The 25,017-nt window shown below is 38.7% G+C and overlaps 9 protein-coding genes across 9 annotated transcripts; 2 read left to right on the forward strand and 7 right to left on the reverse strand.

Moving 5' to 3' along the window:
- Window positions 1-164: 164 nt before the first annotated feature.
- Window positions 165-2,417, forward strand: YJL132W (uncharacterized protein; the record flags this gene model as incomplete). Its single annotated transcript, NM_001181565.1, has 1 exon — window positions 165-2,417. The coding sequence occupies one exon, from the start codon at window positions 165-167 to the stop codon at window positions 2,415-2,417; it is 2,253 nt and encodes a 750-aa protein (NP_012403.1).
- Window positions 2,418-2,528: 111 nt separating this feature from the next.
- Window positions 2,529-3,599, reverse strand: AIM23 (Aim23p; the record flags this gene model as incomplete). The annotated part of the gene is made up of 1 exon (NM_001181564.1): window positions 2,529-3,599. The coding sequence occupies one exon, from the start codon at window positions 3,597-3,599 to the stop codon at window positions 2,529-2,531; it is 1,071 nt and encodes a 356-aa protein (NP_012404.1).
- A 374-nt stretch (window positions 3,600-3,973) lies between these two features.
- Window positions 3,974-10,618, reverse strand: URA2 (bifunctional carbamoylphosphate synthetase/aspartate transcarbamylase; the record flags this gene model as incomplete). The annotated part of the gene is made up of 1 exon (NM_001181563.2): window positions 3,974-10,618. The coding sequence occupies one exon, from the start codon at window positions 10,616-10,618 to the stop codon at window positions 3,974-3,976; it is 6,645 nt and encodes a 2,214-aa protein (NP_012405.2).
- A 1,231-nt stretch (window positions 10,619-11,849) lies between these two features.
- On the reverse strand, window positions 11,850-15,557 carry TRK1 (Trk1p; the record flags this gene model as incomplete). Its single annotated transcript, NM_001181562.1, has 1 exon — window positions 11,850-15,557. The coding sequence occupies one exon, from the start codon at window positions 15,555-15,557 to the stop codon at window positions 11,850-11,852; it is 3,708 nt and encodes a 1,235-aa protein (NP_012406.1).
- A 790-nt stretch (window positions 15,558-16,347) lies between these two features.
- Window positions 16,348-18,354, reverse strand: PBS2 (mitogen-activated protein kinase kinase PBS2; the record flags this gene model as incomplete). Its single annotated transcript, NM_001181561.2, has 1 exon — window positions 16,348-18,354. The coding sequence occupies one exon, from the start codon at window positions 18,352-18,354 to the stop codon at window positions 16,348-16,350; it is 2,007 nt and encodes a 668-aa protein (NP_012407.2).
- Window positions 18,355-19,801: 1,447 nt separating this feature from the next.
- MCO6 (Mco6p) lies at window positions 19,802-19,960 on the reverse strand (the record flags this gene model as incomplete). Its single annotated transcript, NM_001184532.1, has 1 exon — window positions 19,802-19,960. One exon carries the CDS (start codon window positions 19,958-19,960, stop codon window positions 19,802-19,804), a length of 159 nt encoding a protein of 52 aa, NP_878103.1.
- A 588-nt stretch (window positions 19,961-20,548) lies between these two features.
- On the reverse strand, window positions 20,549-22,471 carry SPT10 (Spt10p; the record flags this gene model as incomplete). The annotated part of the gene is made up of 1 exon (NM_001181560.1): window positions 20,549-22,471. The coding sequence occupies one exon, from the start codon at window positions 22,469-22,471 to the stop codon at window positions 20,549-20,551; it is 1,923 nt and encodes a 640-aa protein (NP_012408.1).
- A 280-nt stretch (window positions 22,472-22,751) lies between these two features.
- NIT2 (putative hydrolase) lies at window positions 22,752-23,675 on the forward strand (the record flags this gene model as incomplete). Its single annotated transcript, NM_001181559.1, has 1 exon — window positions 22,752-23,675. One exon carries the CDS (start codon window positions 22,752-22,754, stop codon window positions 23,673-23,675), a length of 924 nt encoding a protein of 307 aa, NP_012409.1.
- A 103-nt stretch (window positions 23,676-23,778) lies between these two features.
- Window positions 23,779-24,930, reverse strand: GCD14 (tRNA 1-methyladenosine methyltransferase subunit GCD14; the record flags this gene model as incomplete). The annotated part of the gene is made up of 1 exon (NM_001181558.1): window positions 23,779-24,930. One exon carries the CDS (start codon window positions 24,928-24,930, stop codon window positions 23,779-23,781), a length of 1,152 nt encoding a protein of 383 aa, NP_012410.1.
- Between the last annotated feature and the right edge of the window lie 87 nt (window positions 24,931-25,017).

Below are 25,017 nucleotides of genomic sequence, written 5' to 3' on the forward strand. Positions count from 1 at the left end.
TGTTTAGTATACCCAAAGGGTATTTCGGACGCAGGCAAGCTGCCATTATTTATAGCGGAAACTCTAAGAGTGGTAAATCTATTTCTAAAAAAAAAAAAGATTCATTCAAGCGCCCTCCTTGGTTAGTTAGTTAGAAACATGTATTCAGAGGGAATTAAATAAAGATGAGTATAATTAGTTCTTGGTTACTTGTCTCTATTATTTGCTTAACTACTTCTATTGTAACAAAATTGCAAGCTGCTGGAGTTACTACCCATCTATTTTATTTAACAAGAGGTGCTCCCTTAAGTTTAAAGGAAAACTATTATCCTTGGTTGAAAGCTGGTTCTTTCTTTCCGGATGCTTTGTACTCATGTGCACCTTCAAATAAGGATTGGTCTGATTTTGCAGAATTCACTCATTGGCCCAATTTCTTAATGATTGCAGTATCTTATTGGCAGCAAAAGTATGGTCAGAACGATCGACTTCGGGGAACTCACGGCTCACTCGCACTAAAGTCATTTTTAATAGGGGTATTCACTCATCAGATAGTTGATGTTTCCTGGCATTCGTTAGTTACCGATTATAGAATGCACGGACTACTCCGAGTTCTCAGCGAAACAGAATTTGATGGAGATATTGAAACTGCTCATACGTTTTTAGACGTTATGGGTGAATTCCTCACCTTAAATAATGTAATCCGTGACAGTAATAATAACGAAAATTGGGATTTTTTAACTCGCTCTGATTGGAAATTGCCCAGAGAAGAGGATTTAATGGAAATTATAAGGAACGCTGGACTTTCAAAGGAAAAGTTGTCCTACGCAGAACTGGAATTTTGCGTTAAAAGAGGAATGGCAGCGGCTATTAGTGAAGGGTACCTATTCCGCTCTCAAAGAAACCAATTGTTAACTAATATTTACTCAACATCCCCCAGGGCTAATGATCTAATACTGAATCATTGGCTAGGAGGGCAGTCCAATTTGGTTGCAATGCTCCAAAGATGCGTGCCTTTCTTCGAGACTTTGTTTCATGACGAGAATACTAATGAAGCTCAAGCAGAAGAACTGAGATTATGTGCTAATTTACCGCCAGTATCACAAAAACGGATAAATGCACGACCTTTGGTCTCTTCATTAAAAGCACGTAAGGGAAATAGCCACATTGTCGTATCTCCCATGAAATCATTTTCCGATTTTGGCACAAGCCTGACTATGGGAAAATTTCGAGAAGACAACAAGGATTATCTCGCTGTAAGTGCACCACTTGAAGACACAGTTGGTGCAATCTATATAGTTCCATGGGATATTCTAACTGTAGCAAGAAAAGAGGATTTTAGCATTTTACAACCCATCACTGCCATGTACGGTTCAAAGGTCGGGACATACAAGGCAAGTGATGTTGACTACCTACTCGTTTCACAGCCTGGTACCTGTACAATCGACTTTTACTTCAAAGGAGTAAAAATACTGACAATCAAGGATGAGACCACCGAAGAAGCACATCAGTTACAATTTGCTGTAACAGGTAATTTTTATGATGATAAGATTCCTGATTTGGTGGTGTCAAGCCCAAGTTATGGTGCCAACGAAACTGGAATTGCAACATTTATCCCAGGATCTTCCATAATAAGCTATTTGACCAATTCAGACAAATATCAAGTAGTTGATATCTCAACTTTTAAGGGCGTTATTAACCTTGACGGGTACCCTATGAAAATACCATTTCAGCATTTCGGGGCAACAATTCAGATATCTGACACGACTGACAAACAAAAGTTAATATATATTACATGTCAAAGTCTTGGTACTGTTTTTGTTTATTCGAGTAATGATTTACACGATTTGTCCATCCCAATATATTATATAACGAAAAATGGCGTCATTCCAGCAAAGGACAGTGACCACGTTGAGTGGCATATAATTCCCTCAAAAGAACATGGTATGTTCGGTGCAGCCATATATTCTTGGAATTTTGAAGGTATGAGTTTTGTAGCCGTATCTCAACCAATGTTTGACACTGTGTTTATATATATTGAGAAGTCTGGGCAAATAGAGTTTTTCTTAAAACTGGTTCTAAAGATTAAGACAAAATCAGATTCAATCCCGGATGAGTTTGGTTCATCTTTGCTGTTTAATGACGAAGAAAAGAAATTGTACGTTTCCTCCCCAGGCAGTTTCGATGCAAGAGGAAGTATATGGAAAATTAGTATGGATGAGCTATTAAAGGCGGGAAACGATCCGAAGCGCAAAACCCTTTTGATTAATAATTTAAGGCATCTCATGCTCATAAATCCTGACAAAAGTAGCAAGGGTGTGTCAAATTTTGGTAATAGCATGATTTTGGGTCCCCAAAATCACCTTATAGTAGGCATTCCCCAATATGGGTATGGAAATTTTGATCACATGCAGCTAACCGGTAGAATCCTGGTACTTTAATGATAAGTTATTATGTACAAGCATCGGTTTAGTTCAATTACATTAATTTAATACTTGAAAAGCATATTTGGCAATATGCGCTATATATATTCTGATGTCATTTGCTTCTATTTACATTTCATTCATTTTTTTTCTCTGAATCCTTTTTTGCAATTTTTCTTGCCTCTCCTTCTTTCTCAATTCCTTTAACGCCCTCTTATCGTTGTTTTGTGGTTTAACGTCCTTTGGTATAAGTTTCATTATCATTTTCGAGTTCATGTTACCTAGCAGAACAGGATCATTAGCATATTCGCTAACTATCTCTTTCAATGTCTCCAAGACAGCAGCTCTTTTCTGGAAAACTGATTCTGGTAGCCTGGGTGGTTCACCTTTTTGAGAGCGGTCCAGCTCCTCAAAATTTTCAAGCCAATTGTTTGAATTTATGTTATTCTTGTCATCAAGATATAACGTTACTTTATTCCCTTTTTTCAATAGCGAAACTATTTCGTGAGCCTTCTGCCTTTTTAAATCATCGCTTTCAATCTGCCATGATATTTTAATATGCTTCAAGTTATCTTCTTTTTTATCAGTCACCAAATTCTTGTAAGACTTATTCAGTACTCCCAATTCCATCAGTTCCTTTTCCTTTTTTTTAGCCAGAAAGTCTGAATATTTTTTTAAGGCTACACGACTTTCGACTATCTTAACAAGTGGAATTTGATTTTCATTATCGATTTGCTCTACATTAACAATACTGAGTCCAACTTTATCGAGATCAATGCCCTTGGCAAAATACCGAATATTGGATGCTTCAATTCGGTGGGTAGTGGGATCCACAACTTTGATGTTTCCCTTGTGATTTTTTTTGAATATCTCACTAACAACTGAATTAGCTGCCTCTTTAGCTCGATCTGTCCCGGTGCTCCAAGTAATCAGGATTTTTTTCCTGTTAGTAGCATTCCTTGGCACTTGTTTCGGGCGCTTAATATACTCTTTAGGAAAAGCAGCATTTCTTGCCACATTTCCATGACTTTGCTCTTTAAGATTTGCCAGCTCACGTTTACGTTTCATTGCGTTGCGAAATATATCTGTGGTAGATGATGCATTGTCTCTGCTGAAGTATTTTGTGCAATGAAAATATCTAAAACTTTTTAAAAACAGCATCTTCTGTGAAAGAACATCACTCAAAGGAACTTTTAACATATCCACGGACCTGATGTTACCTCCTTACTGTGTATGCATCAGGTATGCATTTTGTGATATATAGCTGTTATAGTTTTCTGAACTTACTTTTTTAGACCCTTAAAGTTCTTACCGTCGCGGGAAAATTCAGGTAAAATTCAAGAGCTCAGGATGAAAACTAGACAAAAGGAACGAGATTACCTTCAACTCCTATGCCTTAAACATTTTTTGTTTCCTCAAGAAAATTTGTTTACAAAATCATTCCATCTTTTGTTTTAAATAAAAACTCGACTTTGGGAAATCATATTATTGAGTGTAATATACAAATAAAAATATTGGTTAAAAAAGTTTAATAATAGATTATAAATTTAAAATACGGATAGGTCTCTTATCATTCACATATCAACACCCATGACCATGGCCAACAAAGCCATTCTGACGAACAAACCATACTTCATTTGTCTGAAGTAAGCAGCACGATGATCGTAGTCCACTTCCTCTTTGATTTCATTTACACGAGGCAATGGATGCATGATAGCCATATTTTCTTTGGCGTGTGCCAAGATCTTGTTGTCCACGATATAAGTATCCTTCAGACGTGCATATTCTTCAGGGCTATTGAATCTTTCTTCTTGGACCCTTGTACAATACAGAACATCGGTCTTTGAGATGATATGAGGGGTTAATTCAATGCTCTCAACACCAAGTAAGCCAGCTTTTCTTAGCTCTTCTCTTAATCCTTCTGGTAACCTCAATTCCGGAGGAGAAACAAGATTAATTCTGACTTGATAGTGCATTAACAAACGACACAATGAATGTACGGTTCTACCATGTTTGAGATCACCCATGAAAGTAACAGTAATACCATTAACAGTACCGATTTCTTCACGAATCGTAAACAAATCCAAGAAGGCCTGCGTAGGATGCTCGCGAGAACCATTACCACCATTAATAATTGGAACAGGAGAATATTTAGCGGCGATATGAACAGACATTTCTTCTGAATGACGCATGACAATGGCATCACTGTAACAAGCCAAAGTTCTGATAGTATCTTGAAGGGTTTCACCTTTCTTGACAGAAGACACCAATGGATTAACATTTACAATTCTACCACCCAAACGTTCCATAGCAGCAATGAATGAAGAACAAGTACGAGTAGATGGTTCAAAGAAAATTGTAGTAATAACGTGGCCTTTCATTAAATCTAAGACACCTTCTCTTGCGACAGCTGCCCTTAGTTCTTGTGCAACAGCAAACAACACATGGAAATCAGAACGTTTGAATTGTTTGATAGACAATATATGTCTTCCGCGGAATGGATTGTTACTACGGATCAAATTCTGGATGGCGCCTGGAGCAACAAGTTCTCTTGGTGGCCTTGAAGACATCAATTTTTGTTCCAAAGGCTGTTCTGGAATTGCATCCTCCGCGGCATCTAAATTATCAGCGATTGCTTCTTCCGTGATCGAGAACCTTCTTTTAGCACTAGTAGATTGGAGCTCTGCGGAAGCAGTTATGGAAGCTGGACTTGGATTAACAATGCATTTTCCTTTGGCGCCTGGTGAAACTAATTCACCGCTCAAAACTAATGTTTCGCCATTATAGACAACACGCTCAATACCACCGTTCATATCTTTGTTGAATGGTGACCATCTCTTATTACGTCTGAAAGAATAATCCAAATCAATTTCGACAACTGAGTCCTGAGTAGGGATGTTGAAAATTTTAGCGGGATTGTCATGCAGACGAAGGACGATATCATCAATGGTTAATTTACCTTCTTCAACAGCAGCCAACAATAGTGGTAATGAATCTTTGATACCCATACCAACATCAACCTTGTTACCTGTGACATTTGCCAAGGCGACAGGAAGAGCACCGACAGAGAAAGCATCGATACTATCAAGGTTGTTCCAGAAAAACTCTTGATCTTCCTTAGTAGGCAAGAAAACTGCCTCCGGATAGTCATCTTGGGCAATAAACAAAGAATAAATATTGACATCACAAGTCACTCTAGGGTCTTTTGCCTTGACCGTCATGATCAAAGCTAAATCTTCCTTATTCGAAACACCAGTAATGTGAATAGATCTGTTTTGAAGGGAGGTTAACAATAAAACCGATGCCAAATCTGCAGTTTTAGCTTCTGCAATCACTTGCTTTTCAGTTGGCCACTGATTCAGAAGTTCAGCTACTGCTGTGATCTTGTTCTTTAATTCACGTAGGGGCAAAAACAATGCTGTCACTTTGCTAGCAGATTGCGTAACACTATGAGCATTGTGTGCTGTACCAGCAATAGTGAAAGAAAAGTCAGTGTAAGATGAATCTTGGGAAACAGAGTTTGCGGCCTTCAAGGATGCAACGTCAGTAATAACAGGTCCGCTGATGGATCTGGGCATCAATTGACAGTATGTAAAACCGGATTCCAAAAATAGACGTGTGGTCTCCTTCAGTTCAGCTGGGCCTTTGATAACATGGGATGCATTCGGAACATAAGTTGCGATATTGATTAAACCAGGTAAGGTAATAGTTCTGTGGGAAGTTTGTGCATCACGTTCAGAAACATCTAAAGTGATATTTCTTGAAATGGCTTCAATCAACAATTTTGCACATTTAACGTTAGTAACCAACGGAACCGAATAATCGACAGCCAAACGACGTGTTTTATACCCCTTTGAAACATAGGATGCAGGACGACGGAACCTGTTGGCAGAAGGCAAGTTGATGTAAAGGTCAATTTCATTATTAGCCAAATGTTGAGTAAGTGAGTATTCTGATTTTTGATCATCATCATCCTTGTTTAAAACCTCCAGATATTGGACGGCAATACCATGTTCAGATAAAAAGTCAGCAGTACCTGATGTTGCAAATAATTTATATCCCATGTTGTATAGTTTTTGTACGGAAGAAAGCAATTCTTGTTTTTCCTTGTAAGAACCAATAGACAATAAAATATTCTTCTTTGGAAGTTTGAAGCCGGTTGCCAACAAAGACTTTAAGTATGCTTCATACTTCGAGTGGCCAAAAGTAGCGACTTCACCAGTAGAGGCCATTTCAACACCTAAGACTGGATCAGCTCCTGCTAAACGTGGGAAAGAGAATTGTGGTACTTTAACGGCGACATAATCATCTGGTAATTTTTCAACAGGATAAGGCGTCAAAGGCAAACCCATTATGGCCTTTGTTGCCAATTCAATCAGATTGACGCCAACAACCTTTGAAATGAATGGGAAAGATCTCGAAGCACGAACATTACATTCTATGACCTTGATTTCATTGTCCTTTGCAATGAATTGGATGTTGTATGGACCTGTAATTTTCAAAGCCTTACCAATTTTAGCAGTGGCGACAACAATTCTATCCACAGTTTCAGGAGCCAAATCTTGAGGTGGAACGATTAATGTTGCATCACCCGAGTGGACACCTGCATTTTCAACATGCTCAGAGACAACATGCATAACCAATTCACCATTTCTTGCAACTGCATCCATTTCAATCTCCTTTGCGTTTTCAATATATTTAGTGATAACAACAGGATAATCACGTGAAACTTCGACGGCTTGGTTTAAGTAGGATTCCAAATCGTTTTTAGAATAAACAGTATTCATGGCGGCACCGGATAACACATAAGATGGACGTACCAAAACTGGATAACCCACCTTTTCGGCAAAAGATTCAGCTTCGTCCATGGATGTCAATTCTTTCCAAGCTGGTTGGTCAACACCAATTTGATCCAACATACGAGAGAACTTGTAACGGTTTTCAGCAGAATCAATCATGTCAGGGGATGTACCAAGAATCTTTACATTTTCACGATGTAAAGTCATGGCGATGTTGTTGGAAGTTTGACCACCCATTGATACGACAACACCGCTTGAGTTTTCAATCTCGTAAATATCCAAAACTCTTTCAAGGTTGATGGTTTCAAAGTATAGTCTATCAGCCTCATCATAATCTGTGGAAACAGTTTCTGGATTATAGTTGACCATGATAGTTTTGATATTGTTGGCACGTAATGTTCTAACTGCAGTAACAGCACACCAATCAAATTCGACAGAAGAACCGATACGGTAAACACCAGAACCCAAGACCATAACACCGTGGTCATCAAAGGATAAATCGTGTGAGTCAGCATTGTATGTCATGTATAAATAGTTCGTGTAAGCGGGGAATTCAGCGGCAACTGTATCAATTTGTTTGACAAATGGTGTAATTCCATATTCTTTTCTTAATCTACGGATGGCAACTTCGTTGGAATCCAAAAATCTTGCAATCTGTCTGTCATCAAAACCTAACTGCTTAGCCTGTCTTAAAACTAAGGAAGGTAATTCCTCTTTAGTACCAAATGAACTAATTTTCTCAGCAAATTGGACCAAATCGTGCAGTTTGTTTAAAAACCACTTATCAATTCTAGTCATTTCCCAGACTTTATCAACAGAATATCCCTTCTTAGCAAAAGCATTTGCAATGGCGAAGACACGCATATCCGTAGGGTTGTTCAACTCGTAATCAATGTCGATATCTAGATCTGTCTCATTGAATCCGAGGTTAGCATATTCTGTGGATCTGATAGCTTTTTGAATAGCTTCTTCGAAGGTTCTACCGATGCTCATAACTTCACCAACAGATTTCATTGATGAAGATAATTCGGTAGAAACTCTGGTGAACTTCTTCAAATCCCATCTTGGCATTTTGACAACACAGTAGTCTAGAGAAGGTTCAAAACAAGCACATGTGGATTTTGTGACGGAATTCTTAACTTCATTTAATGGGATATTCAAACCTAACTTAGCCGCAGTGTAGGCCAATGGGTAACCAGTAGCCTTAGAAGCTAAAGCAGAGGAACGTGACAAACGCGCATTAACTTCAATGATGCAATAATCCTTAGAAACGGGATTTAAAGCATATTGGATATTACATTCACCAACAACACCTAAGTGTCTAATAACATTAACAGCAGTAGTTCTTAACATATTGTAATCTTCATCAGATAAAGTTTGAGATGGGGCTACAACGATGGAATCACCGGTGTGAATACCTAGTGGATCAAAATTTTCCATATTACAAACAGTAATACAGTTGTCAAAAGCATCACGAACAACTTCATATTCGACTTCTTTCCAACCTTTCATAGATTTCTCGACTAAAACTTGAGGTGAGGATGAAAATGCAACATTACATAGATCAACCAATTCTTTTTCATTATTAGCGAAACCGGAACCTAAACCTCCCAATGCATATGCAGCACGTACAATAACTGGGAAACCGATCTCCTTGACAGCGGCCAATGCCTCGTCCACTGAATTAGCAGCTTGAGATTTCGCACATTTTTCATTAATTTCGTCAATGGCATTACTGAAGAGTTCACGGTCTTCCGTGGTAATAATAGTATCGATTGGAGTACCCAATACTTTAACTCCTAACGCCTCAAATTCATCTTTCATGGCTATACCAACAGATAAAGCAGTTTGTCCACCAAATGTCACATAAATGGCGTCCGGCCTTTCATGTAAAATAACTTTTCTCACGAACTCTGCAGTAACAGGAACAAAATAAACCTTATCAGCCAACCCTTTCGAAGTTTGGATGGTAGCAATGTTTGGATTAATTAAAATTGTATAGATACCTTCTTCTTTCAAAGCTTTGATGGCTTGAGAACCAGAGTAGTCAAATTCACCAGCTTGACCGATGGACAAACCACCAGAACCGAGAACTAGAACCTTCTTCGCTTCGATTCTAGGGTGTGCCTTAACGTTATCCTCTAATAGGCCACCTGGGAAAGCGATTGGTTTCAACACTTGTGTATACTTGAATTCTTTAACTGCTTGGATAAAAACGTCAAACAAGAATTCTGTATCTCTTGGGCCAGGTGTGGATTCTGGATGGAATTGGACGGAAAAATAAGGTAATTCAGAATGATAGATACCTTCGTTAGAGTCATCATTCGCGTTAACAAACAATGGCTTCCATCCGGAAGTTAGAGTGTCAACATCCACAGCGAACCCATGGTTTTGAGATGTTATGTAACAACGACCACTTATAGTTGATGTACAAGGTATGTTATGACCACGGTTACCAAATTTTAGTTTTAGGGTGGATGCACCGGCAGCTCTTGCTATCAATTGATGACCGAGACAAATACCGAATACTGGCGTCTTTTTAGCCTCCAGGACATTTGACAATCTTTGAGATAGATCATCTAGAACAGATGGATCACCTGGACCATTTGAAATAAACAGACCATCATAATCTTCTTTAGTGAAATCGTAGTTCCATGGAACAACTTTCAATTCTACACCCCTTTTGATAAAACAACGAATTTGATTGTATTTCATACCCACGTCAATGGCTAGAATCCTTAAAACTTTACCATCGGGTCCGGTTTGCAATTCGATGTGCTTATTGTCTGCTGGAGGAACGTACAATTTAGGTTCATTGATGGAGACCTTAGAAACTAGGTTTTGAACATTTGGATCCACCCATTCAGGAACATCAAACGCACTTCTCCAAGAGGAAGATCTGGAGATGGTTCTGTCAGAGCCGCTTTTTTCCAAAGACAACCTACCCAACATTGAACCTGCATCTCTCAAATGCTTGGTCAATGATCTTGTATCAACACCATAAACAGCTGGGATCCCTTCATTTTGTAACCATTTACCTAAGGAAGATTTAGCAAGATAATGAGAGTACTCGTCGGTATAGTGAGAAATAACTAAACCGGCAATATGGATTCTATTACTTTCAAAATATCTTGGCAATTCTTCGACCAATTCATCTCTCAAGTGCATATCTGGGACACCATAATTGCCTACCAATGGGTAAGTGATGACTAAGATCTGGCCTTCATAAGATGGATCGGTCACAGATTCAGGATAACCAACCATACCAGTTTGGAAAACTAATTCACCAGCGACGGATTTCTCAGCACCAAATGAATAACCTTGTAAGACCGTGCCGTCCTTAAGTTCCAACGTAACCAGACGGTCACCCGTAGATTCCATTGGAGGGGTGATTGGAGCAGTGGGAGCAATAGTGGCCATATTATGATTGTTATATTCTATTAGGTAAGGTTTATGTGTTGTATGCTGCAATTAGTTATGGATTTCTATCGTCGTTAATATTAATGTTAGTAATTGTTGATCGTTCAAGCCAGATGCCGATATAAAATCAGAACTAATTGAAGAGATTGATTTGCTTTCGTGCCATGAAGATCTCTATCAATTGCGATTCTTTTCTTTTTTTTTTCTTTCTTTTTTTTCTTTCCTATTCCAGGTAATGAAAAACGACATCATCGCAGAGTCAAACGGCTTCTATTTTCCACGCCCAGATACTAAAATACGCGCCCACTGATATTGCGACTGGCATCGCATGGTCTGAATAGATGGCAACATTAAGGCTTCTCAAAAGTAATCATAAAAAACATACTCAAATTTGAATGCTAACGGATTATAATGTTTCCTTTTTCTTTCAATTCAAAGTTGAACGTGGTGAGTCTTTAACAAAAGAGTAGAAGTATTTATAAGTTTTTTTGGCTAGATATAGCGGTATTCCTCAATTCTTTCTCAAGTGCTTCCGTAGAGAAAATGTTCAGGAAACCTTTTGTTTGTGGTTGTTGTCGACAGGTTTTTTATTTTCTACAATCAAGAATAAGATAAAAATACAAGACCATTAGGAAAGACGATAATTTGAAAGAAAATTGGTGTAGTTAAAACATACTAGATATGATATTATACTAATTGAGCAAAATAGAGAAGGAAAGAGAGGATTCTCTCTCTGAGTAAAATCGATGAGTGGGGATTTTGTCAAAGTATTTATACTTTTTGTCCATACCATTTGTCCTACTTTTTTACCGTTTTTTTTTTTTTCAAGGCCAGGGAAAAAAGAGTCATTGCGTTTGTGTGACATTTCTTTTAATATTCATCGGAGAACACCGGCGGGCCACAGAGAAAAAAAAAAAGTCCATATTCCATGTACACTGCAAATAACCAAGATTTTTCATTTTTCACGAAAAGAGGGACAATGTACTAATGGCGTTGACGATGACGAAAGCACCATTTTGGACATTGTATGTCGTACATTATCGTAGAGAGATTCGGTTGTCTTTAAGGGACCGAAAAAAAGAAAGAAATCTTAGGACATCAGAAATGTACGTAGGCAAATGTATATCACAATGTTACTAATCAAGGTTAAAAAAAAAAAATCCTTTTAATGCTTAATTACCTTCTTAAATATTGAGTACGAAAACCTATTTCTAAAGAATGAGTATATATGTTAGAGCGTTGTGCTGCTCCTTTTAGGATTTCGGGAATGTGTGGTCTTACGCTTAAGAGCTCCCCAACGATGTTTCACATCAGTGAAACTTCTCTTGAAATGTTCCGTCATTGGGTCTTCTGTATTGGTTCTAGCCTGTCTCTTCAATTTCATGCCCTCAAGGTGGTCAATATGTTCAAGTCTATCACTAGGCAAGATAATTGCACGATCCAGTGAGTATGGTAGACCTCTATTCTTGCCTCTGATCAGCATAGCTATGATCACCAACTTAGATAATGTAGTAAACTGTCTTGAAAACGATTGGTTGGTGTCCGGATAACCTAGCGATAGCCCAACTGTACCGTAAGCGCTAACAATTTCAAAAAGAATTGCAAATATATTAAAGTTTGGTTCTTGTACGTCCTTTATCTTGTCCCCTTCACAAATGCAAATGATAAATAACCCTAAAAATAGAAACCACAAGTCAAATGAAAGCTGTTTCCTTAAATGGGCACCGATAAAGGATTTTGTAGATATTTCATTTGGATTTTCAGTTTTCTTTTTCTTTTTCTTTTTCCTGTTGTTATTGTTGTTGTTGTTCGAACTACTTCTTTGACTACTTTGACCTTCGTGACTCTCGTTTTCCTCGTCGTCATCTTCATCGTTACCATCGTCTTCAGTATCCGTATCTTCTGGTTCTCCCCCCATATCTCCATATAGTCCTAAAGATTGCTCCTCGTAAACATTTGTCCGTCGAATAGAGATGGCCAATGGTAATACGGAGACATACATCATTAGCATATAGGAGACTTGGATAGAAGGATGCAGTTGACTTAAATCGACAACGCTGAATCCAGCAGTTCTTGTGCTAACAGATTGAAACAGGCCGACAAGGACTCTATAGCCTTTCGATAATGATTTCACAACTGTTGAGCCAAAATCTAGAATAATAAATAAAATCCAATCAGTTATATTCAATCCTGCAAGCGTTAAAAGTAGCCACCATGTAGCTGCCTTAGGAAATAGCAAGGTGAAACAACGACGTGGATGGTCTAAGAGAAAACCTAAACTTTCTCTCATCTGTGATAAATCAGGAGAAATTTTAAACATTATCCAAATGATGCATCTAAGAAGGATGGGAAACCCTGTATTTCCGATAATGATAAACCAAATCATAACGATCAATGGGTATACAGCTTTGTTAAACGACATCATTGAATTTGGAGTTAATGTCAAACCTAAATCATTAAATGCACTCATTGCTGTCCAAAATCCCCACCATGTAGGTGAAACACCATCATCTCTAACAACTTCACTATAATGCTTTTTCAAAATAATCCAAGGTACTAACATAACAAAAGCAACAATATGCCATCCAACGTAGTAGACAACCAATATGGTGCATAAAAGTTTGATTGCTCTGTACTCGACACCACCTAATTCATCTTTCTGGGCTCTTGTTAATCCAAGGAAGTTTGAGTTACGTCCAATAGTTGGTTGCCATGATAGATACGTTTTACCACTGCCTTTAGATAAATCATGACGAGGATCTAGGTCATAATCGGTATCGAAATGTAAACCATAATAGCCTTCTTCATCGTCGTTGTAAGTAGGATAGTTGTTAAGACCATTGTGGTCGCTTCCTCCATTCGTGGAATAGATATTCTCATTAGAGTCGGAAGAGGCTTCTTCGCTTCCATTTTTATGAGAGCCATCATGATGTAAAATAGACTCTGCGTAATGAAGAATACTGTTTCCAGTATTACTATTATCAGGATAATTGCGATCGCTGTCAGATGCATAGGGACCATGTTCAAATATCTTGTTATTCCATCCCCTCTTCCTAAAGTTCGGTTTTTTTCTATGATGGGCTTTCCAATTTTGATAGACCATTTTTTGAAAATCAGGCGTCCTTGCGAGCTCATTTAGATCCTTAGCCTCTGCCATATCGATGGTCCTGGAACGTTCCATAGGAACTGCTCTTGAACGATTATCATCAAATGATTTGGTTTTATACATGCGGTGCAGGTTCTGCTGCAGTTGGTGTTTTTCTTGCTGTTGTTGGTGCGATTTGAGTTCTGAATCAGAATGTGGTTCAGACTGCTGTACTCGTTCATCTTCATCGCCGCTTTCGTTGTCAGCAAAGTATTCTTCGTTGTTATCGCCGTCGTTGTCATCGTCATCATCATCATCATCCATATCAGTAATAGGTTTTCTATCTGAAACATTGTTACTGCTGTTTTTCTCAATTGAACCAGTAGAAAGCCTTCTCTTAATTTGTTGCCGTATTCGCCGCGCTTTAGGAAAATGTTTCATGAGGTACTTCTTCGATGCTTTTTTTCGATAAAGAACGGAAGATTTTGGGTTCAAATCATCGAAGGTTGAAACTCTTTTTGAAATTTTTCTAGGAGGTTTAGTTATATCGAATTGAATTGATGGCCCATGCTTTTTGTCTGTTTCTGCGTTATCAGTAATGGCTATCGGGCCCGAATTTGATCTATGAGTATTTGTTCTTAATGAAGGTACTTTGTTACCAAAATTTGTGTGTAACGAGCTTTCGTCCGAAACGCTCGCCGTACTGTTTGCTTCACTTGACACGGAATTTTGATCAGTGTTACTTTCATTTCCCTTATCTCGAATCTTGATTTTGTTACCATTTATGCCGGTGGCCTTCTTTAGCTTATTGACATTACTTTTATATCTTGTGCCATCCGCAGGGGACCCGATGACTAAAGGGGGACCTTCATCTTCAGCAGTTGCTTCATGCTTACCTTGTAGCATCATAATGGATCGATACATATCGGCTGGGCTAATATCTCTTGAACCCCTTCTTTTTGCAAATTTCTCTGAGGGAACTCTTGCGGGTCTTTGTTTGCTGTGTGGCTCATCAAACCGAAGACTGCTTGGCTTGGGCTTCTGATTTAAACTTTCGTCTGCAACTGTGTTAGACGAACTACCTACCGTCGAGTAGGAGTTGTTCTCCTGATATTCTCCATTGTCATCCGTTTCGTCTTCCTTAACGAAATCATCTAAACTGCCACTGCTACCATTGTGATTCGTATTATTATTGCTGCTGTCCCTACTAATGTCATGAGAATTCTGGTCGCTGTGAACTGAGTCCTGCTCATCTCTATTAACCATTTCTCCGCTGAACAATTTTTCTTGGAAATCATCTGTTTTAGCTTGTTTCCTAGGATAAGACGTTCTTTGGGTACCTGTTCTATTCTTGGTCATGGTTCTTGCTGTTAGTTCCCTTTCTAAGATTGTTTTCGTTCTTCTCATCTTAAAATTTCGTCTAGAAGAGTCTCTAATACCATCGAAGTAGCGCTCAAACCAGTAAAGCCGTACAAATGCCAAGCAACTATGAACTGCAATTGGTGTTGATATGCAGCATACGATATACAGAACAATTTGTTGGTATAAGCTTAGATTGTTGATATCCACAGTATTTAAGCCACCTTGTGTAACTGCGCCCGCTGCTAAAAACAATGTATCAATGTATCTGGTATTCTTAATGGGATATAGCAGGATTGAAGTTATTAATGTCAGGGATATCGTGTAGAAGTAGTGAACCGCGATAAAACTGGGGAAGATATATTTTTTAACTGGAGCAAAATAGTGACCACATAGAGCAATAAAATCACGAAATTTATGGCCGAAAGATTTTTTATATCGTATTTCAAGAGATGCCAATGTGGGCACTCTACTCATCGTTCTTCTAAAATGCATTGTTAGTTATCAAAAAAAGGTAATAACTTTAAGTAAAATGGATAGGAATGACTTCCTTGAGAGCCAATAGAATACCCTCCTTCTTTTTAAGGCAATACAAGTGTGGAATCAGTGATGCTAATGGTAAGGTAAAAACAATGGGCGAAAGGAAAGCAACAGTAACAAAAAGTTTCTAATAATGTAAGAGCTCTTTATCTTGATAGGTAATTATTTACTGTTTTCCGTGAAAGTAGCAAAATTTAGAAGTTAGGGTAAGATACAGGTATAGTTCCTGGTCCAGACTCCACATCTACTCTCAATAACGTGGATTTGAACTTTCAAAACACCTTTTATTTTCTCGATGATTTTGGACTTTTTTTTCTTTCCTAGCCTTGAGCCGTAAAGAGCGGAAAAACCATCAGACAATTCCAGAGCATTTTTTCTTTCTTGCGTTGTCAGCCCCGAACGTAAATAATTTCGAGGAGTCGATGGCCGTAGCAATAATCGAATAACACAATATATTGACGTCCACATCGCTTCACTTGCCGGTGCTTGAAATAACATCCCCTCAATACTCTGTCATAATTCGTGCCCTTTTTTAGGTTCGACAAAAGGAAGTCAGACGATATATATATATGAATATATATATATATATATGTCTATAACGAGTATAATGCAAGTTTATTACAATAAACATATGTATATGTAAGGTTTTTTTGTATTCGCCGCATCATTTCCACAGTAGCTTTTCGTCTGCTTTTTTTTTGTTGTTATATTCACGTGCCTGTTTGCTTTTATTTGGATATTAACGCTATAAACCACCCATATGTAATGCCGGTACATTTTTAGATAAACCATTCTCACCACGTTCCCGTAAGATTTTGTTGCGCCTTTCTAATCGTTCAGTGATATACTCACTCATGTGGACATCCTGGTTTCTGTATTTTACTAACCAAGGATGCTCTGTTAAAGCTGCGTATGTAGGTCTTCTTTCCGGAATCTTTTGTAGACATAAAGAAACAAAATCTTGTGCGTCAGAACTGAATTTATCTGAAGGTAATCTCGGTGGCGGCCCATCAACAATAGCGCTCAATTGAGAGAAAATGTTGTCGTATGTTTCTGGTGGATACGGATATCTACCTAGTGCCATTTCCAGAATGCTTAAACCTAAAGACCAGATGTCTGACTGTACGGTATAGGTGGCTCTATCTGGATTCAACGATTTGATTCGTTCAGGTGCCATGTATGACTGACAACCAATATTAGTCTTCGCTAAAGATGCCACCAAATTACCAGAAACACCGAAATCGCACAGCTTTACGGTGCCTTGGTTGGCTGAACATAAAATATTTGTTGGTTTGACATCTCTGTGTATGATATTATGCTGCTCTTTGAGTTCTTTTAGTCCATGAATGACAGCATTGGCAATAAACGCTAGCTGAGGTTCATCAATGCCGCCGATTTCAGATGATTCGTCGTATATTTTATCCAAGGAACCACCATCCATGTATTCCATACACATGTAGACGGCGCCCTCAATAAAGAATGCACCATAAAAATCCACAATATAGGGAGAATTGCATTTATGCAAAACTTCTAGTTCCATTAAAATTTGTCTAAATTTAGCCTCATCTAGCTCCAAACGGACTTCCTTCGTCGCCATAATAACATTTGTGGGCTTATGCAGTACCTTTGAGACGTTACCATAGTTACCATGACCCAGTTCATCCAAAAATTCTAGTTCGTCCAATGTAATTCTCGAACTAGAACCATTGCTGAAATCTATTCCTTTAGAGGATAGCGATAGTTTGCCTGCAAAATTCAAAGAGCCGGATTTGATATCCACGTATTTCGAGAAATTTGCGAAAAGACCACCACCACCACTACTACCAGAATTTGAAGAGTTGTTGCTGTTTCCAGTTCTGGGTGTAGTGCCTACAGTGTCATGTGGGCCTTCGGTACTTGATGAGGTGGATGTGCTTTGCACACCATTTATCAAAGAACCCGGATTCGATCTTTTCCCTTCAACAACTTTGCTGTTTGATAAGGTTTCTATATGTTTTTTGTTTGAAGGGCTTGGGGCAAACTGCTGCGGCTGTTGAGCTGTTTTAGTGGGCATTTTTAATGACATTCCTCCTGGTGGTAATTTGAGCCCTCGACGGGCACTTAAACTTTGTTTTGGTGTGTTGATTATAGCAGGGGCCTTATGCGGGGCAACATTTGGTCTTGTAGGGTGCTGGGTAGAAAGCGGCCTTCTTGGTGCCCTTCTGTTAGGATTCAGCAATTGCGCCTTATGTGTTGCTGATGCAGTATTAGAAACTGACGGCGTAATGTCAGTAGCAGGTAGGCCAGTATTTACACCAATTGTTGTGGCGGTAATTTTGGTTGTATCGATGTTAATATTTACGTCGGTAATGTTTTGTGTTTCTTGATTGTCCAGAACGTTCTTAAGAGTGCTCTTGGAGGACGCTTGCACGACTTGGCTACTCATTCTTTGTGAAACCTTAGAACTTCCTGCTACGGGAAGAGGCGGCAATGGCTTATTAACAATCTGCTGAATATGTTTAGGTGATTGTGAACTGCCTTTGTCTTGCTCGCTTTGATTACTGCCCACGCTGGCAGACCTTTTCAATGCACGTTGTTCTTGAAAAGCTTTTACACGAGCATGAAGGTCAGCGTTGATGTTATTGTAGTGCGAGGACGTCGAAGATGTTCTCTTGACAGCAGAGCCATTATCTGAGCCTGTTTGCTCGTTTAATTGGATAGATGACTTACCAGTTTTCTCATGGAGACTGAGGTTAGCAAACTTGTCTTCCATCTTTGAGAAATTAACGTCTCGATCTGCTTAATATAATAATGTATCTATAGAAATGTACGGAAAAACGGGTACTTTATCAGTTTTAGTTGTATGACGTTGATGTCTGGAGAAGGACAAGGAAAAAGTAGTTCTGTGAAACGTGTACCCACAATAGCAGCTACCCTTGTCTTCTTTTTTAGTAATTCTTTTCTTCCGGCAAGCAGGTAAGCAGTTATCTCTGTGTCCAGATCCCTTTGAAGTAAAGTTTATTCAATTTTCTATAGAACGTGTATGGCTCACGAAATCGCTCACTAGTAGACAACACACGTTAGAAAGATCCTTTCAGGTGCAACGGGACGCAGAGGGAAAAAACTGGAAAAATTGCCACTAATGAAAAGGCAAATAGAGGATGAAAAAGAAAAGGTAAATGCAGATGAAAGGACGAAGACAGATGCGATAAGAACAGCGTTTGAGATCGGATGCAAAGGATATAGTTTTGCTCTGGCACTGTGTTAGTGTGCTTGTGGGTGCTTTTTCTTCTATTTGCAAGAAAATGTGACCTTTGCGGATAACCTATATAAGACGGGGTTTCCTTGCTTTGAAAAGTTTAAAACAGATATTCTTGCAGATACAGGAGTACATACTTGTGCGATCATCACCAAGATAACAAGAGATTAATCAAATATAGAAACAGATATATAAAATAGATACAGAGTGCTACGCAATAAGATTTTTTTTTCCTGTTGCAATACTATACTACGTCTTGACATGAACTCTCAACAGTGATATTTCTGGGGAGTTGTATCGATGTGTAGTAACTGGTAGTAGTCTAGTAATGAGTTGTTCTCATGTTAGTGAATATTCTGTATGCTTCCGTGCCTGCTGCTATGCTCAAGGGGAACAGAAAAGCAACACGCTCAAAATAGTAATCTACATGAGAAACAAGACTTAGTCATTGCCTTTTGCCAGAATTGGCTTCGGCCGTAGCTGTTGAAGTTAATCCCGCAGTAAAAGACAAACGGCTCCGTATTCAGCAGTTCTATATATCACCTCATTAAGACACAGACGATCTTGACAGTTGCAGCAGAAACACGCCACCATATGTTCTTGTAGCTACACCACGATTGAGTGTCTGCACTCTTATTCAAGTGTTTCAACTAAAAATAAGTCTAAGCTGAAAGATTATTACTTTCATTTGATTTTTTTATTTTTGAAGCCCCATTTCCTTAAATCGTTCTCGTGGACGAGATTAAAAATAGAAATGATGTAGAGGAGATGCACTAAACATTGCCTCCCTGCACCGCACAATTACTGTAGCCATTGTGCTTATTTATATCTACCTATATATCTAAGCAGCTATATCATGGGCTTGACATACGCGACTTCTGCTTGCTTTTGTGCTCTCGTTCAAAGAGCAATTACTTCATTCCATCTCAAGAAGGACTGTTGCAGGTCATTATTTCATTTCTTACTGCACGTATTTCGATTGAGCTGCTAATGAAATCACAACACAACTACCCAAATAGCCTAAGAATTGGAAAAAGGCCCTTCTTGATAATTGGATCTGTTGAGTTGGCGTATGCAAAGCTGTAAATATTGAACGGATCTGGTTGAAAAAGAAAATCATGCTTTCTTTATTGTCGCGTAAACTGTACACTGCTGCAATTATCTAGCTGGCTGCTAGTAGCAATGTGCTCTTCGTTACGCTACCGTAGCTTTTCTCCGTGAGTGACTGATTTTGCTGCTGTACATTTAACTCCTTTTCTATTTAAATTGTGCGCTGCCATTTTCCGCATCGGAAAACCTAAGACAAATTTTGATGAGTATACTTGGTACGTGCCCACGCAGCCAATAGTGTCTCGTTCACGGCATCAGATACAGCAGTACTTAAAAGGGCACTGAGGATCAGGTTTCCTAATCTGGAAAATTTTGCAGCACAAAGCTTAGTTATTTATCTCCGATTATGGATTTCTGCAGTACCTAGGTTTCAACGTAAAACTGTAACAGAACCTTTCGTCATGCAAGCATAATTGAGTTGAGTGCCTTGTTTCCAATTTCAGTTTCCAATTTTACTTCAAAAATCACTTCTGAAATAAGATTTAAGACTTGTCAACCCTGTTCCAAAAGTGGACGCATCATTAAATGTACCTTTTTTCTGTACAAACTTTATAGTTTCTAGGGTTGGTGATGTGACCGTCTCTGGCAGAGTCGCAATTTAATAATAAATATTAGAATTGTGCTCTGTAAATGTATTAGATTCGTTGTTAACAATCTTAGTGACTGAATTCTCATTACCTTCACTGTTGTTCAAATCGATTTGTTGGCCAGTCACATCTTCACCTCGATGATTTATCTTCTGTTGTTGTTCCTTTTGGACCATTTCTAGAGCGGCCATGACGTTATCTTCGAGGCTCAACATAGCATCGTTCATTATAGTATGGTCATTTCTATCTAAATCGGGAACTGAATGGTTCATATCTCGTTCATCACGGTTGACGGGGTTCGCGTGATCCTGCGATTCGTTATTCGTTAAATGGGGTACAATTCCGTTGGAGGCAACATCCAAGTATTTTCGTCTTTTTCTTGAGTTTTCTTCCTCCACGAATCTATTGAAGGAATTCATTGACTGTTCGTCGTCCAATAGTGGCGTGCTCTGTATTGAGGAAAGAAACTCGGATCTTTTATTCGCTTCGTTGGCTTCAGCTGTTGTTGCGGGACTATTCGTGGCGTTCTGGAATGTGGGTTGTACGATATTAGTGTCTGGCGGAGTGGGTTCACCCTCCACATCATTCAGCGTACTGGAAATAATATTTTGAGGGAAATTTATTGCCTGTCCCAATAACGCATTATCATGCTTCTTGCTTTTTCTTGGATTGTTGATAGTTTCTATATGCTGCGTCGGTAGCATATGCGCCTGCTTAACTGCTCTCTTTTGTTCAATTATTACCCCTGTCCCGTCTTTGTACCTCATCTTGCATTTTTGGCACCGAGAGATTACCTCCGAAACAGTACTCTTGATTCCTCTCCAATGGTATTTTTCACCAATTTTGGAGGTCACCTTGTTGATGCCTAAATGTTCCATTAAATGTATCTCTAATGCAATCTGGATTTGTTGATCCGTGTCATAAATGATTTCTTTTCCTTTTGTCATCAACTTGCCATTCAATACCGAATGAGTTTTGGAAAGTACTCTTAATCTAGCCTTTTCGTTTCTATCACAATGTAAAGGATACTTGCCTGTTTCCAGAAAATGCTTTAATCGTTCATATTTCCCAATTTCGATACTCTTTTGAGGATCTCGTAACAAATCTATACTTTTCGTAATATGTGTGAACTCTTTACCATACATGAAAGAATCTACTGGGACATCAAAGCCCTTGAGAATCCCGGCTTCAGGCAGCTTTCCAATCCGCCTAAAGTTCAATCCTTCCAAAATTCTTCTGATTCCTACGTTCGTTCCGTAAATTAACGGGAAAAAGGAGGACGTAAATCCTAATTTCTTTGACCATTCTATGAATGTTTCCATTAGTGTTTTCCCAATACCTTTTCCACGAATACCAGCATTGACCAGAAATGTTCCTGTGACCACATGCGCTGACCGTCCAGGGTATGCTGGTTTGAGGTCAAATATGCCTAGACATTGCTTCTCCCACTGCATACTTAGATTTAAATTGCGACGTTCTTTTCGTTTCTTATATTGGGTGGTGTGCTTCGTGGTTTCTATTTCTGTTCCAAAATTATCATTTGTGTCCGCTTCAGTATCCATACTATAATCCAGTTCTGGTATTTCGCCTAACACCATAATACAAACGTGACCATCATTATGAAACCAGACATTTTTGAATTCTTCTAGTGATAAAGTCTCGTAATAAGGAAAACTATCTCCCTTTTCCACTTCCATGTTAAATTCATCTAGAAGGAAATTTAAGAGCCCTAGCGGCAATAAATCAGGATACGCAGGTATAGGATACATCGTAGCTATTGTTTCTCCATCTTTCAATAAAATGGTATACGGTTGTAAAGGAGTCAAAAGTTGATCTGGGACCGCTGCCTCATTTCTCACTTCTGAACTGCTATTTTGGTGTGCCATCTGCAGATGTTCGTCATCCGGTACTGAACTTGTGTGCTGATTTAGCATTGAAGCTAATTATTACGATTTTTGTTGATAATCACTTTGGCGGAAGTCTAGAGTTGTTCTTGATCGGTACACTTTTTACTCATCCCCCGAGCAGTGAACTAACGCCAATGTAATGAATTTTGCTCTTTTATATTTTTCATTTTTTTATTATTTTAGCTCACGATCCGCATCTCGAATTTTCAGAGCTTACTAGATTCTAGGCCATTAGAAGTAAATGAATAGAGGTGAAATAAAATTCATACCCATCATGAAGTCTCCTTCATAAAATATAACACCGCAAATGACTAGTAAATTAAAACGGGTTGCTGTCGCACAATTATGTTCATCCGCTGACCTGACCAAAAACTTAAAAGTGGTAAAAGAATTGATATCTGAAGCCATTCAAAAAAAGGCGGATGTCGTTTTTCTCCCTGAGGCAAGTGACTATCTTTCTCAAAACCCTCTTCATTCCAGGTATTTGGCACAGAAAAGCCCCAAATTTATTCGGCAATTACAGTCAAGCATTACCGACCTTGTCAGAGATAATTCACGGAATATAGATGTTTCCATTGGGGTACACTTGCCGCCCTCAGAACAAGATTTACTTGAAGGCAATGATCGAGTCAGAAACGTTCTATTATATATCGATCATGAAGGGAAAATATTGCAAGAATACCAAAAACTGCATTTGTTTGACGTAGACGTGCCAAATGGACCGATATTGAAAGAATCAAAATCTGTCCAGCCTGGCAAAGCCATTCCTGACATTATAGAGTCTCCATTGGGAAAATTGGGCAGTGCCATTTGTTATGATATTCGCTTTCCCGAATTTTCTTTGAAATTACGATCAATGGGGGCTGAAATCTTATGTTTTCCCAGTGCGTTCACTATTAAAACAGGGGAAGCACATTGGGAGTTACTAGGCAGAGCAAGAGCGGTTGACACTCAATGCTATGTGCTCATGCCAGGGCAGGTTGGAATGCACGATCTCAGTGATCCAGAGTGGGAGAAACAATCACATATGAGCGCTCTCGAAAAAAGCTCCAGGAGAGAATCTTGGGGACACTCAATGGTCATTGATCCTTGGGGTAAAATAATAGCGCATGCCGATCCCTCTACTGTTGGACCACAACTAATTCTCGCTGATTTGGATCGTGAGCTTTTGCAAGAAATAAGGAACAAAATGCCCTTATGGAACCAGAGAAGAGACGATTTATTTCATTGAGGCAAATAAAATATGAAAAAAGCCTTTATTCGTACAGATTTGCTTTACATATTAAAAATTTCAAAAACATATAATTTAAGTATATAAGTAGTTAATCATTTAATTATTTTTCCGTGGATCGAAGAATTTCGTTAACTTTTTCATCATCTCTTGATCTATTCACAACTTTAAATGCAAAAGTCAAATATGAGGTATGGGATTTGATCTCAGCTTCCATCTTTGTGACCTCCTTCCATTTATAATTACTATCACCTTCCTTGATTCGAGAACCTTTGCCAAAAGGATTAAATTTGGCCTTTTCTGTTAATGGTACGCCATCCTCGTTTCTTTTTCCAACTTTTTCATCGTTAGAATCTATTGTATTGTTAAACATCCGCTTGCGTCTTTCTACACCCTGGAGTTTGTGCCTCTTAATATCTCTCAACCTTTCCAGGGCATCATTGAGTGATCTGACCATTTGTCTTCGACTTTCGTACTGTCTACCTTGAATTTCCACCATTTCAACATCCGTCCAGCCATATTTCTCTAATACATCCAATGTTTTGTCTACTTGCTCAATGCATGGGGAGAAGCAACACAATCCGACCTTTTCGTCTACGGAAATAACAGAATCCAGATGAGGTATAGCATCCCAGGGAGCCGGCAGATCTAAAAACACTACATTTGCATTCAATGAAGCGGCGGTTTCATTATTGCCAAATTCGTAAGATGTAGTGTCTCCCTTCTTTATAAGAAATCCACCTTGGCAAACATCCCGATGTGTAATCGTAACGTTATCATCAATAAGTCCATGCTCTTTGAATTCCTCTAATGCTTGTTCGTATCTTATGTGATGAAATTCAAAACTAAAAAGATGACCTACAGATCTTGCAAAAGCGTGCGAAAATGATCCTGAGCCTGTACCTGCCTCGATCACTCTGCTGTGAGGGCTACAATTCAACCTTTGCATGATGTAGGAAGAGTCGGGCGTATATACAATTTGAGTTCTGTGTGGTAACGACAAAGTCCACAATTCAGGAGTTGGTTGCAGAACATGGACGAATGCAAACTTATTTGAGCCCTTTGTTCTTATAGCAATTTGAGAACCATAAGGTTTACCTATGATATCCTTATGAGGAAATGAACCATAACGAGTATTGAATACCTCTTCGGAATGCATCCTTACCGGTTTGATGTTATCTCTAGAAACCCATATTAGAGTTAAATCGCCTTCCTTGATGAGGTCTTTGTAACCGGAAAAACAATTTGTTGACATTTCTAAATCTGCGTAATCTTAGCTACCTGATAGTCCCACCCCGATCTTATTCACATATATTTTCTATATACTTTAAACAGTTTTAAA

This window comes from Saccharomyces cerevisiae, chromosome X, assembly GCF_000146045.2.
Source record: "Saccharomyces cerevisiae S288C chromosome X, complete sequence".
Lineage (NCBI taxonomy): Eukaryota > Fungi > Ascomycota > Saccharomycetes > Saccharomycetales > Saccharomycetaceae > Saccharomyces > Saccharomyces cerevisiae.